The following is a 19030-nucleotide window of genomic DNA, read 5'->3' on the forward strand; positions in this document are numbered from 1 at the left end:
ATATCCACGATGGGGGTTTTAAATTTATTTTAAAATCTATGCCTGCGCTTCCCATTGTGAGTCTACGGGGGGCGGGGGGAGAGGTCAGACCCCCATAGACTCACAATGGGAAGCGCATGCATAGATTTTTAAATAAATTTAAAACCCCCATCGTGGATCTAATTAAAACAAGCTCTCTGATTGCCACAGAATGAGGCTGGGAGTTATTCCAGAGGGAAACCCACAGAAACTTACCAGGAACTCTGGTGGGTTTCACCAAACTGGAGGAAAGGATTGCCTTTCAAAAATATGTTCTGGCTGCCACCGGTTTAAAGAACCTGTCTGCTGTGCAGGGTTGAGGCAGCTGTAGCTCTGCACTATCCACTTCCGGACGCTGTGTGAGCTGCTCCTCTCTCACTGAATCTCCCTCCAATCAGCCGGCAGTGTCAACTTCAGAGGCCGTCTCACTTTGATCCGGAGAGGGAAGCTGACAGTTGGGGTCCATAAGCCCCCCCGCCGTATATCGCGAACCGCGGTATTGCAGAGAGCGGTATAACGGGGGACTACTGTAATCGCTTATTGTCACACGTAGGCTTCAATGAAGTTACTGTGAAAAGCCCCTAGTCACCACATTCCGGCACCTGTTCGGGGAGGCTGGTACGGGAACTTTTACACTGTCCAGAGGAACTCCTGACTTGGTCTTTGTTGCCAGACAAGTGCAAAAAAAATGTAGAACAAAACGCCGCCAGGAAGCCTTTATTGCATTTGTCAACCTACCAAAGCACATTTCAGTCAGTGAATTATGGGGCCCTGTGGATCATGCACCAAAGATTTGAATGTCCAAGGATCTTCACAGTTGCATCATGGTGTGACGTCAACTATTTTGAGTGGGAGATCTGAAACAGATGCTTTCAGAATTTGAACTGGGGTTGGAGCAGGCTGTGTGATAGTCCACATGCTATTTACAATCCACCTGACACCTTCACATCATCAGCGATGAACTGCCCTCTTGTGTCAGTATTGAATACAATCTAGATAAGAAAACTCTTTAAGCCAGAACTGATTTGTTTAGTTTAAAGTTAAAACTACAATGCCGTTGCCCTCTCTGCACCGAATTTGCAAACCACTCCTGAGCTCTTCAGTTCTGCGCACAAGAAGCTCACTCAACCTGTACTTAAATGATGCCAAAACAGGGCGGCATAGTGGTTAGCACTGCTGCCTCACAGCGCTGAGGAGCCGGGTTCGATCCTGGCTCCGGGTCACTGTCCGTGTAGAGTTTACAAATTCTCCCAGTGCTTGCGTGGGTCTCACCCCTGCAACCCAAAGATGGATTAGCCACGCTAAATTGTTCCTTCGTTGGAAAAAAATTGGGTATTCTAAATTTACAAAAGAAAAATATTGAATGATGTCAAAACAAAACTTGTATGATGCCAAGTCTGAATGGTGTGTGACTTGCAGATGGTGGTGTTCCCATGCGCCTGGGGTCCTTGTCCTTCAAGAAGGTAGAGGTCAGGGGTTTGGAAGGTGCTGTCTAAGGAGCCTTGGTGAGTTCCTGCAGTGCATCTTGTGTTGGATGGAGTGAATGTTGAAGGTGGTGGATGGGGTGCCCTCAAGCGGGCTGTTTCATCTTGAATAGTTTTGAACATCGTGAGTGTTTGAGTAGCTTAAATATTCTGATAGATGGCCTGCTGATTTGGTGATTCCGTGAGCTTTCCGAACGAGGGGAATAGAACATAGAACAGTACAGCACAGAACAGGCCCTTCGGCCCTCGATGTTGTGCCGAACAATGATCACCCTACTCAAACCCACGTATCCACCAACCCCCCTTAACCTTACTTGTCATGGCTTTGTGTTGATCTTGTCATGGCTTTGTGTTGAATCAGGAAGACAGTTACGATACTGAAGTCAGCTTCATTCAGTTTTAATTGAATTAGGGAGGTGAAAATTGATTGTGTTTTCAGTTTTAAATGTAAACCTCAGAACCCTGCTGGGAGTGTGTATGTGTGGAACAGCCAGAATCCTGGAATACTTTGAGATGTGGCTGAATATTGTCATGGTGGGACATTAGGTTTTGTCTGGATTTGTGGGCTGAAATGGGCTAAATACCCTTCTGGGCTTGTGAGTATACAGAGGACACCCTGTGCCACTCAATATACATGAATAGCAGGTGCTTGGCCAGCTTGTTCAGGAAATAGTACCCCAATAGCGTTGATACCTTCAAGAAGGGAAAGAAGAAAATAGGCAAGTAGAAAGGTTTGTGTGATCCTACAGTCCGTTTCATTGGACACGTTGTTCCCTTCATCGTTTCAACATTTTCAGTCTTGTGTTTCTGCATTTCCAGGCTTGCACTGATTGTCTGAACAGGGTGAATGAAGCTGCTTCGCAGGAATTTTCCATGTCAGTGATAGATAACAAGGGGAACAGAAAAGAGAGACCTCTCTCTCCCTCTCCATCCCCCATGAAAGCAGGCAATGTTGGATTTTTGAGGCGATACTGTATCTCCTGAGCAGCCTGTTCTACCCCTCTTGAGTCAGCTGGAGTGAGACATGATACTGAATTTGTTGCATTTCCATTATTCCACAATATGCCTATGAAATTCGATCCGACTGCAAGTGGGCATGTCTGTGTAGTTGCCAATGTGCTGAATTGCATTCCTTGTGCTAGCAGGAAGTTATAGTCTGCAGGATATCTCTAAATTTAACTTTGTCATCCATACGTTTTGTATGTGGGGAAGAAACCACACATTTGCTTCTCAGAAACTTATTTCCATGAAATGAGATGTTGTGCTCTGGGCAGCAGTGGTTTACTTTATTGGAAACTTAGCCTGCCAGTGTTTGCTGTCAAGTTCATGTGAATGATGGTTTCTTTGCTGCCAGTATCACTGCTCAAGCAATGAATCGAACGTGTGCAAATTTTAAATATTAATCAAGTTTTATCTTGAAGTTCTTTGTGACATTGGTCCCATTTTGCCTGGTGCAGCTGTTGAGGGTAATCCAGGAGCTGTAAGTGACACCAAACGCTGGAGGTTAGATCAGCACATTGGATTTAGACGTTTCAAATTCCTGGATCTTGCACTTGTGAGGTGCGGTTAATGCCATCAACATGGATTGCATTTTTCCCTTTTTGGAATTAGGATAAAATCTTGGGTTGGGATACAGCACGGATTACACGGTGCATGTTTCCAAGACGGGGAATGTGAAATCTTTTGACATGAAGGTAATTAACTCTGGTGCTGGAAAATCCAGCGGTGCGTTGTCCACTGATGTGCCAATTATTTTGTGAGGCTCCAGTATGGAAGAAGCTTGAGTGATATCACTGCATCATTGAAGCTGAACTAGACACCCACTTCCCTGTGTTGCCTTGAAAGGAATTGGTCCCTGGAGTATCCTCCAGTCTGCTCACCTCTCAGAAGCTGCTTCTTGTTAAACTGTTATATTTGGATGAGGCTTGCAGGTTTTCCACTGGGTCAACTGCTTCAGCCCCTGTGAAGTGTCTCGAGGTGTTTTACTACTTTAAAGGCATCATATAAATGTCTATTGTTTCAAAGGGATCAAGGAGTTCTCTGGAATGATGCATTGAAATGGATTTTCAAGCATTACATTTTTTGGTCCTGCCTGCTGTATTGCAAGAATGTTTCTTGTTAAGGGTGTACATCGCTTTGTTTCAACCCCTTTGTGCTGCCATTGTGCTCTCTCGCATGTTTGAGCTCTGACTGATTTGTTTGCTGCAACAGTTGAGCTTGGCTGGCCGCCCATCATTTCCCCAAATCAGTGGTGAGCTGGCAAGATAGACTCAGCTGGCTCAGTCATAGAAGATAGAGGGTAGCGATGGGAGGGTGCTATTTTTGAATGGGGGCTGTGACTAATGGTGTTCCGCAGGGATCAGTGCTGGGACCTCTGCTGTTTGTAGAATATATAAATGATTTGGAGAAAAATGTAACTGGTCTGATTAGTAGGTTCGCCGATAACACAAAGGTTGGTGGAATTGCGGATAGCGATGAGGACTGTCAGAGGATACAGCAGGATATAAATCGGTTACAGATTTGGACGGAGATGACAGGTGAAGTTTAATTCGGACAAATGTAGGTAATGCATTTTGGAAGGTCTAATTCAGGTGGGAAATATACAGTAAATGGCAGAACCTATAAAATTATTGACAGGCAGAGGGATCTGGATTTACAGGTCCACCGGTTACTGTAAGTGGTAACGCAGGTGGAGAAGGTAGTCAAGAAGGCATACGACATGCTTGCCTTCATTGGCTGGGGCACTGACGATAAAAATTGGTAGGTCATGTTGCAGCTGTAACGAACATTAGTTCTGCCACACTTGGAATTTGGAGTTCAATTCTGGTCACCACACTACCAGAAGGATGTGAAGGCTTTGGAGAGGGTGCAGAAGAGGTTTACCAGGATGTTGCTTGGTCGTGAGGGTGTTAGCTAAGAGGAGAGGTTGGACAAACTGTTTGTTCTCACTGCAACAGCGGAGGTTGAGGGGCAACCTGATTGAAGTCTACAAAATTATGAGAGGCATAGACAGAGTGGACAGTCCAAAGTTTTTTCCCAGGGTGGAAGAGTCAATTACTAGGGGACATCGGTTTAAGGTGCCAGGGGAAAAGATTAGAGGAGATGTGCGAGGGAAGTTTTTTTTACACAGAGGGTAGTGGGTGCCTGGAACTTGCTACCGGAGGAGGTGGTGGAAGCAGATACGATAGTGACGTTTAAGGGGCATCTTGACAAATACATGAATAGAGGTATGCAGACCCCTGTTTTAGGTTAGATGGGCATCATGGCCGGCGCAGAAGGGCGAAAGGGCATGTTTCTGTGTTGTACCTTTCTTTGTTCTGAGTAAACTCAAATGGACTCTGAGCCCACAGACAGTTGAAGGCATTCATGGAAATTGTTGGTACAAAACGTACTCTTAAAAGGCAAAGGTTCCACTTAATGTGGGTCAGCAACTATTGTCAACAACCGAGTTAAGGTTCAGCATCCAGCTGAAAGGCAAGGCAGAGTCTTCAAATTTTGCAAAAAGTGACAATCCAGAAGGCTGGGAGCAGGAGGAAAACCATGAGGTGCACAGTAGAAATATGAGTCACAAACCTGCAGTAGATATCCCAGCTAACAGCAAAAAATTAAAACCCATTCAGAGCCAGAACGGTAGCACAGTGGATAGGACTGTGGCTTCACAGCACCAGGGTCCCAGGTTTGATTACCTGCTGGGTCACTGTCTGTGCGGAGTCTGTTCCTCCGGGTGAACATAGAACATTACAGCGCAGTACAGGCCCTTCGGCCCTCGATGTTGCGCCAACCTGTGAAACCCCTCTAAAGTCCCTCTACACTATTCCTTTATCGTCCATATGTCTATCCAATGACCATTTGAATGCCCTTAGTGTTGGCGAGTCCACTACTGTTGCAGACAGGGCATTCCACGCCCTTAATACTCTCTGAGTAAAGAATCTACCTCTGACATCTGTCCTATATTTATCTCCCCTCAATTCAAAGCTATGTCCCCTCGTGCTAGACATCACCATCTGAGGAAAAAGGCTCTCACTGTCCATCCTATCTAATCCTCTGATCATCTTGTATCTTCAATTAAGTCACCTCTTAACCTCTCTAACGAAAACAGCCTTAAGTCCCTCAGCCTTTCCTCATAAGATCTTCCCTCCATGCCAGGCAACATCCTGGTAAATCTCCTCTGCACCCTTTCCAATGCTTCCACATCCTTCCTATAATGTGGCGACCAGAACTGCGCACAATATTCCAAATGTGGCCGCACCAGAGTTTGTCCAACTGCAACATGACCTCATGGCTCCGAAACTCAGAGTGCTCCGGTTTCCACCCACAGTCCAAAGACGGGCAGGTTAGGTGGATTGGCCATGATAAAATTGCCTTTAGTGACCAAAACGTTAAGGAGGGGTTATTGGGTTACATGGATAGGGTGGAATTAAGGGCTTAAGTGGGTCGGTGCCGATTCCATGGGCCGAATGGCCCATCTGTACGTTCTATGTTCAAGTGTTTCTTAAATGAAATATGGCCCCGTTTAAAAAAGGAAGCAGCTGTGAAATGGTTGACTTGCTACTTGAGTTAGAAAACAGAAAATGCTGGAAATATTTGGCAGGTTGGGTAACATTTATGGAGGGACAAACCAAGCTAATATTTCAGACCAATTACTTTTTGTTAGTCGAGCAGCTTGATCAAATCATTTTGGCTGACAATTGAGTGCCAAATGGAGGAAATGCTATATTGTCAGATGGGCTATCCTTTGAAAGAGACATTCGAATGAAGTCCAGTCTGCTCCGTAATGCAGTTTGCAGAGATGGGATTTTCTCCTGGTTCTCCCTGAATGGACACCACCGAAACATGTTATCTGGCTATGACCTCACTCCTTTGTGACAGCTGGTGCAAATTGACTGGCGTGCTTGACTATGCAGTGAGTGAGGACACATCAAAAATACTTGATTAGAGGGCGGCGTGGTGGCGCAGTGGTTAGCACTGCTGCCTCACAGCGCCGAGGACCCGGGTTCGATCCTGGCCCTGGGTCACTGTCCGTGTGGAGTTTGCACATTTTCCCTGGGCAGCATGGTCCCCACAACCCAAAATGATGTGCAGGATAGGTGGATTGGCCACACTAAACTGCCCCTTAATTGGAAAAATTAATTTAAAAAAAATACTTGATTAAAAATGTAAAGCTTTCAGGTATCCTTTGAAAGAAAGCAGCACTGTAGCAAGCAAATGTTTAAATGGTGGGTATATGTTTTATTTTGCTAATTGATTGAACTATTTTTAGTGTCTGATGTAATTGTTAAAAAGTGAAAATACTATAACGTCTATGTTTCTGGACATTTGACTTTTGTGTTGATGATTTGTTTCTGGATTCAAAGTAACTATATTACTACATTTGGTGTTCCTGTTACAGACACCCCCTTACATTGTAGATCATGGTGAGACTGGTCCAATAAGGTGCAACAGGTGCAAGGCTTACATGTGCCCCTACATGCAGTTTATTGAAGGTGGGCGGAGGTTCCAGTGTGCATTCTGCAGCTGTGTCACTGAAGGTAAACCCTTTTATTCTATTAGAAGCAGCAGATTGTTGAGCTATTTGAATCATCTTTATTTTGAAGCTCCATTTAAAATGTTATTGGAGAACAGTACAGTACATGTTTACAGATCTTCCTGCAGCAGCACCATGTTGAAGGTGATTGTGCTAAACAGGTTAGGCTTCAGAGCATACATGCTCTGAATTTCCTTTCACTTCACCGCACACAGTACAGTGGACAGAGCTGAACCTAGCCATCTGCTGGACACTTACGTAAATTTCCGTTAAAAAGCCAATGGTCATCTTGAACCATGGATTTGTAGCTCCTAAGCTACCTGTTCGACAAGGTGTTTGGCATGTCATCGATGCATAGCTCTAATTTTTGATGCTTTAGAACACTTTTCCTGGGCTTGCGTATCTTCAATTTAAATGTCGCGGAATAAACAGAGAAACATGTGGATTGCTTTTTTAAAGTTAGTTTTCTACTGTGTGACTGATTTACCCAAGTTTCCATCCTCCATAACGCCTTGTTCTGGTGGATGTGGATTGGTTGGACTGTAACTCTCATTTCTCTCTCGGCAGTACTGCCTCACTATTTCCAACATTTGGATCACACCGGCAAACGAATGGACTACCATGACCGGCCAGAATTGTCACTTGGCTCCTATGAGTTTTTAGCTACTGTAGACTACTGCAAGGTATTTTATTACGTTGATTATACTTATTTACCTACAGCCCCCTCCCATGGTAGGTAAATTATAAGTTTTAAATCCTCGTAATTCAGTCAAACACCATATATTCTGCCAATCTTGTGCAAATTTTATGATTTACATTATGCACTGTGATTGCATGGTTTATCTTTCTTTGAATGATACAGAATTTAGGTTAATTGTGCTTGGTCAATATCTTCCTGTTTGCAGATTCTTTGCCAGACTGCATTTTTACAATTTAATGTCGTCAGATAACACAACGATCTAGAGAGAACATGGATCTGTTACTCACATCCTGACATTTACTCTTGATGTTTAGTCGAGTTCAAATGCTGATATGTTGTTGTCAGATATGGAATGCGCAAACTCAGCAACTATGTTTATCTTGTGTATTCCTGGGGAGCATCTTGTTGCTGTGTTTGCATTGACTTACATCTATGGCCGACTTTAAGCAATGTTGAGAGAAATATTTATCAATGGGATTAGCAGTCAACTAGGAATATTCAATTGCAAGTTAATTTGCAAGGCCCATTCCTACAGCAGGTAATTGGGTGAGAGTGTTTTGTAATTACAGTAGTGTGTGGTGACTTATTAAAGTGGTGGTTTCTTGCTTCACAGTACCAAATTTTATCAAGTTGTTTTCGAGGGGGGGGGGGGGGCAGCGGGATGTGGGGCAGGGTAATGTGCTTATGCATTTCTTCCAACTTTCAGGATAAAACTTGAGACAAGTCAACAGCAACCAGTATTTCCCCTTCAAACTGGTAGTATTATCTGTAAAACTTGGACAGGATTTTCCCATCCACAGCTATGTTTTTCCTCCTGGCTTTCCTTGCAGAAGGAACTGATTATTGGGACAGTCCTTGTGTGTGGAACTCACCAGTTGCTTTAGTGGGTTCAGTATATGCCTGGGTGATGAGTGAATTTTCGCAGAGTTGAGCTGTGGATACTTTGCAGGAAATGGACCTGAGATTCCTCAGCTGAAATCTTATGAAGGTTTTCTTTTACAGAACAACAAAATTCCTAATCCACCTGCTTTCATCTTTATGATCGATGTGTCTTACAATGCACTGAAGAGTGGGCTAGTTCACCTACTATGTGAAGAGCTTAAAACTCTGTTGGATTACCTTCCAAGGTGAGAGGACATTAATTAACGTTGCGTAAATGGTAATAACAAAAGCCATTGTTGGTGGTTTCTCAGTAATGGTGTTCTTAGTATGTAGCTGCCTAATTGAAACAAGTTGTGATTCACACCAATACTTAAAATTCTTATACTTGAGTGAAATGAAATGAAAATGAAAATCGCTTATTGTCACAAGTAGGCTTCAAATGAAGTTACTGCGAAAAGCCCCTAGTCGCCACATTCCGGCGCCTGTTCGGGGAGGCTGTTACGGGAATCGAACCGTGCTGCTGGCCTGCCTTAGTCTGCTTTCAAAGCCAGTGATTTAGCCCTGTGCTAAACAGCCCCTTACTTTAAATGTATTCTTAATTTTATACTGCTCTAAGAGAAACCGTTTCTTGTAGCTTAAGACAACCATTCCAGTAAACCACCTCTGCACATTCCCTAAATCACTTACCTTCGTCCTAATTTTGGTGCTCGGAATAGAACACCGTACTGCAACTTATCTTTAAAGGTTCAGAGCAACCTTCCTTCATTTTGTACTCTCTAATTCTGATTTATAATGCCAAAAATCCCATATGGTATTTTGTAACAACCTCGTTGACTTGTCCTGTCACGGTCAAAGTTTGTAATCCATCAGGTCGTTCTGTTCCTGCACCACACTTAAAATTGTACCATAAGTTTATATACTATTCCTTCGCATCTTCCTTCCAAACCACCTCACTTAACACTGTGAATTAAATTTAATCACGCCTGTACCTATCCTCACCATTTGTTCACTATATTTCTGAAGTTAGTGTCATCTGAAATCTTTGAAATGACTCCGTGTACCCAAGAGCAGGTCATCAATATGTATCAAAGAGCAGTGGTCCTAATTCCAAGCCTTGAAAGATAACACTACAGAATTCTCTCCATTCTGACAAATAATTGCTTATCACAAAACTGTTCTTTTACCCTTCAACCAATTTGACATCCAAACTTCCCCGACAATCCCTATTGAATTGCAGCATTTTGCTTGCTTCAGTTCCTAGGCCCAGCCAACTTCAGCTGCTTCATCAATGACCTTCCTTCCATCATAAAGTCAGAAATGGGGATTTTTGATGTTCAGCACTCTTTGCGACTCCTCAGGTACTGAAGCAGTCCGTGACCATAGACATAGGAGCAGAATTAGGCCACTCGGCCCATCGAGTCTGCTCTGCCATTCAATCATAGCTGATATTTTCTCATCCCCATTCTCCTGCCTTCTCCCCATAACCCCTGATCCCCTTATTAATCAAGAACCTATCTATCTCTGTCTTTTTTTTTATAAATGTTTTTATTCAGTTTTCATATTTTATATTGAACAAATTACAAATTGTTAGGAGAGAGAAACAAAAAAAAACAAAACAAACAAACACGCAAAAATTAACATACATATTTACAGGTAAGCATCTTCGTAGTAGTAACTGCGCCCCCCCCCCCCCCCCCCCCCCCCCTCAACATGTTTATTTAGCTTGGTTTTGGGCCTTAGCTAGCCATCGAACCCCCGTAACGAACCTGTAGCCCCCCCCCCCTCCCGCTACCTTCCCCCGACTATTCTTCCTCTTGTACATTGGCCACAAATAGGTCCCGGAACAGTTGCATGAATGGCTCCCACGTTCTGTGGAAGCCGTCGTCCGACCCTCGGATGGCAAATTTGATTTTCTCCATTTGGAGAGATTCCGAGAGGTCGGACAGCCAGTCCGCAGCTCTGGGCGGTGCTGCTGACCGCCAGCCAAACAGGATTCTACGGCGGGCGATCAGGGAGGCAAAGGCAAGGGCGTCCGCCCTCCTCCCCAGGAATAGATCTGACTGGTCTGAAACCCCGAAGACCGCCACTATTGGGCATGGCTCCACCCTCACCCCCACCACTTTGGACATAGCCTCGAAGAAGGCTGTCCAGTACTCCACAAGTCTGGGGCAAGACCAGAACATGTGGGCGTGGTTGGCCGGGCCTCTTTGGCACCGCTCACATCTGTCTTCCACCTCCGGGAAGAACCTACTCATACGGGTTCTTGTTAAGTGGGCTCTATGTACCACTTTTAGTTGCGTCAGGCTGAGCCTTGCGCACGTGGAGGTGGAGTTGACCCTATGCAGTGCTTCGCTCCAGAGTCCCCACCCTATCTCCATCCCCAGGTCGTCCTCCCATTTCCTCCTTGTTGCGTCCAGTACGGTGTCGTCCCTATCTACCAGTCGGTCATACATGTCACTACAGTTCCCTTTCTCTAGGATACTTGCGTCCAGTAGGTCTTCCAGTAGTGTCTGTCGTGGCGGTTGTGGGTACGTCCTTGTCTCCTTTCGTAGGAAGTTTTTGAGCTGCAGGTACCGTAGCTCGTTCCCCCCAGCTAGCTGAAATTTCTCTGTCAGTTCGTCCAGTGTTGCGATCCTGTCGTCCGTGTATAGGTCCCTGACTGTCAGTGTTCCCCCGTCCTGCCTCCACCTTTTGAAGGTGGCGTCGGTCAGTGCTGGTTTGAACCTATGGTTGTTGCAGATGGGAGCCCTGTTCGACATTTTGGTCAGGCCAAGATGCTGCCGCAGTTGGTTCCAGGATTGGAGGGTGGCTGTCACCACTGGGCTGCTGGAGTGTCTTTTGGGTGGGGATGGGAGTGCTGCCGTGGCGAGGGCCCGGAGGGAGGTTCCCATGCAGGAGGCCTCCTCCGCACGCACCCACTCAGCTTCTGGCTCCTGGATCCATCCCCTTACTCGCTCGGCTGTTGCTGCCCAGTGGTAGAATTGTAGATTCGGGAGGGCTAATCCTCCCCTGGTTTTTGTTTTTTGTAAGACCTTCTTTGGGATCCTAGCATTTTTACCCCCCCATACGAACGCCATGATGAGTTTGTCCAGCGCTTTGAAAAAGGCCTTGGGGATGTAGATCGGAATGGATCTAAACAGGAAGAGGAACCTGGGCAGTACGTTCATTTTGATCGTCTGAACTCTCCCCGCGAGGGAGAGTGGGAGTGTGTTCCATCTTTGCAGGTCCTTTTTAACTTCCTCCGTCAGGCTGGTGAGGTTCCATTTGTGGATCCCTTTCCAGTCATGGGCTATTTGGATCCCCAGGTCTATCTCTGTCTTAAAGACACTCAGTGAATTGGCCTCCACAGCCTTCTGCAACAAAGAGTTCCACAGATTTACCACCCTCTGGCTGAAGAAATTCCTCCTCATCTGTTTTAAAGAATCGTCCCTTTAGTCTGAGATGGTGTCCTCTGGTTCTAGTTTTTCCTACAAGTGGAAACATCCTCTCCACGTCCACTCTATTCAGGTCACGCAGCATCCTGTAAGTTTCAATAAGATACCCCCTCATCCTTCTAAACTCCAAAGAGTACAGACCCAGAGTCCTCAACCATTCCTCATACGACAAGCTCTTCATTCCAGGGATCATTCTTGTGAACCTCCTTTGGACTCTTTCCAAGACCAGCACATCCTTCCTTAGATACGGGGCCCAAAACTGCTCACAATACTCCAAATGGGGTCTGACCTGAGCCTTATACAGCCTCAGAAGTACATCTCTGCTCTTGTATTCTAGCCCCCTCGACAACATTGCATTTGCCTTCCTATCTGACGACTGAATCTGCACATTAACATGTCCATATGCAGCAAGACCTGGACAGCATTCAGGCTGGGCTGATAAGTAGCAAGTAACATTCATGCCACACAAGTGCCAGGCAATCGCCAACTCCTACAAGGGAGAATTCACCCAGCTCCCCATGGCATTACCATCATTGAATCCCCGTCTGCCAACATCCTGGGGGTTACCATTGACCAGAAACCGGACTAGCCATATAAATACTGGGCTACAAGAGAGGCCAGAGGCTGGAAATTGGCTGGAGAGTAACTCACGTTCTGACTCCCTAAAACCTGTCCACCATCTGCGAGGGACAAGTCAGGAGTGTGAAGGAATAGTCTCCACTTGCCTGGTGCAGCTCCAACAATACTGAAGAATCGCAACACCATCCACGACAAAGCAACTCACTTGATTTGCACACTGTCTAAGACCTTCAACATTCGTTCCCTCCACACACTGACTAACAGTGGTAGCAGTGTGCACCACCTACAAGATGCACTGCAGCAACTCAAAAAGATTCCTTTTAAGGCACCTTCCAAATCCGTTGGCTTCCACCTCGAATAACAAGGGAGCAGATACATAGGAACACCACCCCCGGATGTTCCCCTCCAAGATACACACCATCCTGACTTGGAACCGTATCGCCATTCCATCACAGTTTCTGTGTCAAAATCCTGGAACTCACTCCCTCACAGCACTGTGGCTGTACCTACACCACATGGACTGCAAAGGTCCAAGGAGGCAGCTCACCACGTCGAGGGCAATTGGGGACGGGCAGTTAAAATGCTGGTTTAGTAGGCGATGCCCACATCCAGTAACAAATAAAAAAAAGCTGAATATCTGTAATGTTCAAAGAAATATAGGACATTCTTACAGCCAATTAAAATGTTCTTAACAGGAAACTCCATTGTTGCAATATTTGGCCCTGATTGTTTGCTTATGGTTTGTAAGTAGTGTTGTTTCAGGGGCAGAGTATTTGGGACACTTCACTTGATACCTAATGCGGCTTAAAGCATTGTGGTGTTGTGCAAGAATTTTGGCGAATTTCTGAACTTGCTTCTCCTGTTCCAGAGAGGGCAATGCAGAAGAATCGTCAATAAGAGTTGGCTTTGTAACCTACAACAAAGTTCTGCATTTTTACAACGTAAAGAGCTCATTGGCGCAGCCACAGATGATGGTGGTGTCTGATATTGCTGACATGTTTGTACCCTTGCTTGACGGATTTCTGGTCAACGTAAATGAGTCACGGGCTGTCATAAACAGGTAAGAACGGCAAGCCAGAGGTGATCCTACACATTGTATCCTAGCACCTTTCAAAATGAACATCAGAGACCAGGTATTCTGGAGTTCAATGTTCATAATCTGAGGTTTAGTAGTTGTTCAGTGATGTCTCTGCTGCATCATAGCCGTCAAACCCCAAACCCATTCCTTCTGGTACGAGAGTAATAGAAACCCGAACTGCAATTTTTAAAAAAAGAATCTGACGTAAGATATTAAAATGTGACTACTTGTGGAAGGAACCACTGGGTTTCTGCGACTTGAACATTTTGTCGGAACTCCGGGATTTGGGAAGGTTGTGAGTGCTCAAATTGGGCTAATTTCATGCATTTCTTTCCTGGTCTATTCAATACATTGCCAAATTTATCAACTGTTTTTATGGTGTTGGTTTGAACTTATAACATCTCCGTTACTTGCTTACACCATAACCATGTTCCTGCTTATTAAAACTGATCGTGTGTGGTGTGGCTGACTGAAAGGGTAACAATTGAGCTCATAATCTGCAGTTTGAGCTGAACATGATGTTTTGTGAATCTTTTTCTAAAATTTAAAGTACCCAATTCAGTTTTTTCCAATTAAGGGGCAATTTAACGTGGCCAATCCACCTACTCTGCACATCTTTGGGTTGTGAGGGTAAGACCCACGCAGACGCGGGGAGAATGTGCAAACGCCACACAGACAGTGACCCGGGGCCAGGATTGAACCTGGGTCCCCGATGCTGTGAGGCAGCAGTGCTAACCACTGCACCACCGTGCCGCCCCATGTTTTGTTAATCTTGACATAGTCGAATGTACTCATTGAGCTTCATAAAACTGGATTAGTAATTTGAAGGATTCCACAATGATGACAATATAATGAATCTGCTCTTCTCCAGTTTGTTAGAACAGATTCCTGAGATGTTCGGAGATACCAGAGAAACTGAAACAGTCTTTGGGCCTGTCATTCAGGCTGGCCTAGAGGCTCTTAAGGTAAGCCTCCCTTTTATATCAAAAATTTGCTTTTAGGATTTGCTTTTCGCTTGAATAATGACCTTTGAATAACCAGATTAATGGGACTGGAAAGCTTCAGCCTATTAAACCTTTGATGTGTGCACTATGTTCAACGTCTTGATTTTTTAAAAATATTTTCAGTGAAAACTTTTTCATTATAAACAGAATAAAATAAACAATTTGTCGCAGGTTACAATGCAAAAATAACACAATAAAGAAAACAACTACCCCCCGCCCCCCCCCCCCCCAAATTAAACAAATGTCCCTGAACAATTGACGGTGACTAACTCTTTGAAAAAGGAAATGAATGGCTGCCATCTTAGGTAGAGCTCTTGCTCCGACCCCCTAATGTACATGACCTTCTCCAAATGTAGGAACGACATGAGGCCACCCAACTCTGCTGCCAAGGTGCCGGTAAGCATCTTGGCTGTTAGTGGAGCAGCCGGAGTCACAAAACTGCCTCTGCCATTTACTCCACCGGCGAGTCCAAAGGAGCCTGTGATGCAGTCGAGAAACTTCTACTTTCAAGCTTCTCCTCCCTGATCCTTCTGGACATTTCCCTCTGTGGACACCTAATTCCAAGTGGATTTTTAAACTAAAATACCCCAGAAACTGGACAAAAAGGGCTAAAAGTACAGAGCCCTAGCAGGAGCCACCTCAAGTATGTCCCCCGCCTTACATACTGCCATCGGAAGTCATTTGAAGGATTTGGTTTTCTCTGTTTTCTTTTCACTGAAACCTTGCTGGTTTATTGAAATATACCCCATGTGTCACTTCTCTTTCAGAGGGGGCGGAGTTATTTCCAGCCTTCCCTGTTTATGCTCTCATTTGGCTGGGTGGTAGAGATTATGGCTCCTTGACACGTTTAGTGTTGGTGGAATGCAATTTTTTTTCTCTCTCCACCTGCATTTGGTAATATTGCTCTTCCCAGCCAGAATGGAGATGACCGAGTGACCCTGCCCCTGTCAATCCCACTCTGAAATCCCACCGCCCTCGGTGACTGGCCTTGATTTCACCCAAGCAGTTTGTATGTAACTTTCCTCCACTCACTGCAGAGTGCTGGATAAATAGCCTTTATTGGTGGACCTGACTGTAGATGAGTTATTTTTGCTGCGGTTCGCAGAGACATGTTTGCTGTGAGTTTTGCCTCGCCTTCAACTCATTGTCTGACCGTCATGTCAGTAGATACTTTGACTATTGGCTTCCTTCACATATTGTTTTTTCTACTTGCAGGCTGCAGAATGTGCTGGAAAACTGTTCATATTTCACTCCACTCTGCCTCTTGCTGAAGCACCTGGAAAACTGAAGAATAGAGATGACAAGAAGCTTATTAACACAGATAAGGAAAAAGTAGGATGGTCCAGATGGCGTTTTCCTAATTTAGAGTTTGCTATTTGCAAGCCTGTGGAATTCAAAAGATATTGAGCAATGCCTTTTGGTTAATTTTAATTATTTGTTCATGGGAGGTGGATGAAGCCAGCAATGTCAGATTAATTACTGTGTAATGTGGGGTTGCAGGCCAGATGCGATTGGCTGGTTCCCAACCCAGGCGGGTATTCGGGACCCTGTTGGGATTTTTCCAATGACAATGTCATAGTTTTCACGGTTATACTTTATCTAATGCTAGCCCACAAACATTTAAGGAATTTAATTTCTCACTTTGTGCACCCCATAAAGAGTGGGAGGGAGTGAATGTGAACCCAGCACTTAAGAAAAACTCATTGCAGGAATAATTTCTTGTGGGAATTGATTTGCTTCAATAGTACGGTAAGAGAATTATATCTGCATAACCACACTAAATGCTTCAGCGGTCAAGTAAAGTGAGGAGCAACTGAGCTCCAGTAACCCGTGAACCATGGAATAAAAACCATGGCAATCCACTACAAATAAAACTCGTGCAATGAAACAGAAGCTGATCCAAGTGTGTGCACTGATTATTTATATATGGCTCAATTTTTTTTAAACCTATGCATTTGTCGTTACAGGTTCTGTTTCAGCCGCAGACGAGCTTTTACAATAACCTGGCCAAGGAATGTGTGGCGCAAGGTTGCTGTGTGGATCTCTTCCTATTCCCCAATCAGTATGTGGATGTGGCTACTTTAGGGTTGGTGACATACCAAACCGGAGGTTCCATTTACAAGTACACTTATTTCCAGGTAACATTCGTACTGTTGCTGTAGATCTCCAGCAATTTCACAACTCTTTCTCAAAGGTTTCACTTCGACCTGCCTCCACCTGCAGAAATATCAGACTTCTCGACAATTCTTTCGCAGCCACATTATCTAGGAATTGTACATCTTCATGTTTATATTTAAAAGGTGTCACGGGCAAGAGCAGCATTTATTGCCCATTGCTAGTTGCCCTTGAGAAGGAGCTGGCCTTCAGTGCTGATTTGGTGCAGGGGCATTGTGAAAAGCAATTCCATTTTTATCCAGCTGGCTTAAAGGACAGCGTTTTTTAAAGTTGTATTACTTGGAATGAATTGTTGAACAAACAACATTTTTTAATTGATTTTACTTCTGAATTAAATTTGAGTAATTCTTGGGGGGGGGAAAATCCTTTTGTTTGGAGACTTAACCCCTGAGCTTCAGTATTGTGTCAGATGTCCATATTCCTTAAGAATTGAGTGAAGCTTAAACCTCCCAAAGCCCTGGTCACTGTGGATAGGACTAAGCAGCAGTGGGGATATTTGATTTCCAGTAAAGTGATGCTGCAAAATGCTCTTGTATCTTCTTTCTTGTGTGAGTTGGACCTGGGACATGCCCCTGGTTCCTCATAGAGCAGGCCCTGATGATCAGATGTAATGAATACAAGAGTAACTTATACTGGCATCTGCCCATCTCAGGAGATGATGAACTGCACCCAGAGTGTGTCCAGGAGAAAGAGAATAATTACTTCCTGGGGAAAAGATTGGGTCTAGCGACTGTGTTGCCTGAACCGTTCTTGCTACAAAATAGAGAAAATTATCTGCACTTGTGTGTGGGGAAGAGAAAAACTGTGCCCACAATCTTGGCCAAGATTGGAAAACTGTGCAGAAAAATGAGAAATGGAGTAGGAATCTGTCCAGCCACCCACACCAACTGAATGACATTAATAACAAACTTAATAAGTCTAGCCTTGGACCACCCAAGAAGCAAGAGTTGCTGTTGGTACGAGGTAGAAGATGGTGATTTCCAAGTAGAGAATTGGGGCATTGTGCTTCATCTGTTTGGGGTTCTTGTCATCCCATTTGAAAGGTGGGGTACTCATTTGTTCTACTTTCAACTTGTACTCAAACATTATATGGACACAATGGGCAGAACAGCCTTCCCCTTACTGGAACTAGTTCTCTTTCTTTGTTTACGGAGATTTAAATTGGGAAGTAGTTCATAAACAATAGATTTACATTATTATCACCATTTTAACCTTATTCAGCAACTGCATTTCACCAAGTATGTAGAATTTTCCTTCTGGACAATTCTGTAAATATTAAGTTCATTGAGAACATCAGCTGGTTTGTGTCAATGAATAGTTTATGAAAAATGTTTAAAGTAATCTTGTGTTTAAAAACTGGCGTAATATAGTTAAACATCAATTTGAGTAGATGGAACCGGTGATAGCGCTTCCTCTCGTTCTGATTGCCAACTCTGGACATATTCCCGGAACTGTCACCACATGACCTCCAATCACCCCTCCCCCACACTCACGCCATTGGCCACTAAACATGTCCATCCTCATGGTGCCCCATCTTTTACGACCACTCAGAACGTGAGCACTCCCTCACTCACTCAATTCGTTAATTATTGACAGTGAGTGATATAGTCTTCGTTCCCATGTTTGATTATTTTTACATCGAAAAATTTTAATTTAAAAACACGTTTTGAAGGGCGTCATGGTTGTGCAGTGGTTAGCACTGCTGCCTACTGCACTGAGGAACCCGGTCCAATCCCGGCTCTGGGTCACAGTATGTGTGGAGTTTGCACATTCTCCCCGTGTCTGTGTGGGTTTCACCCCCACAACCCAAGGAAATGCAGGTTAGGTGGATTGGCCACGCTAAATTGCCCCTTAATTAAAAAGAAATGTTTTGTTTGCCCCAACGATTTTCTCCTGTGTTGCTGACGGAAGTGTTCTGGAATATTACATTTTAATGTCTGGAGATTCCAGGAGTATTCAAAAGGCCTGGCTTTTTATTCCATTGATATATCTTTCTAATTTTGCAAAATTAATCCAGTGGTTGAAGCAAGCCCACAGTGCTCTGACCAAAGTTACATCGAACTAATGGCAAATATAATGCTAAAATTGCTTGTTACAAGGCTGTCTGTAATAAACCACGATTACGGTTTGCAACAATATGATATCAAATTAT

At 44.4% G+C, this 19030-nt stretch overlaps 1 protein-coding gene across 2 annotated transcripts in view; it reads left to right on the top strand.

Moving 5' to 3' along the window:
- Positions 1-19030, top strand: part of sec24c (SEC24 homolog C, COPII coat complex component) — a 74166-nt gene that overhangs the window by 38484 nt on the left and 16652 nt on the right. For both annotated transcript variants that reach the window (XM_038782678.1, XM_038782679.1), the window contains 7 exons: positions 6892-7030; positions 7594-7709; positions 8729-8853; positions 13490-13681; positions 14571-14664; positions 15919-16035; positions 16671-16841. In XM_038782678.1, coding sequence (XP_038638606.1) covers positions 6892-7030; positions 7594-7709; positions 8729-8853; positions 13490-13681; positions 14571-14664; positions 15919-16035; positions 16671-16841 — 954 coding nt within the window. The remainder of the gene's footprint in view (positions 1-6891; positions 7031-7593; positions 7710-8728; positions 8854-13489; positions 13682-14570; positions 14665-15918; positions 16036-16670; positions 16842-19030) is intronic.

The sequence above is a fragment of the Scyliorhinus canicula genome, chromosome 22, assembly GCF_902713615.1.
Source record: "Scyliorhinus canicula chromosome 22, sScyCan1.1, whole genome shotgun sequence".
Taxonomy (NCBI): domain Eukaryota; kingdom Metazoa; phylum Chordata; class Chondrichthyes; order Carcharhiniformes; family Scyliorhinidae; genus Scyliorhinus; species Scyliorhinus canicula.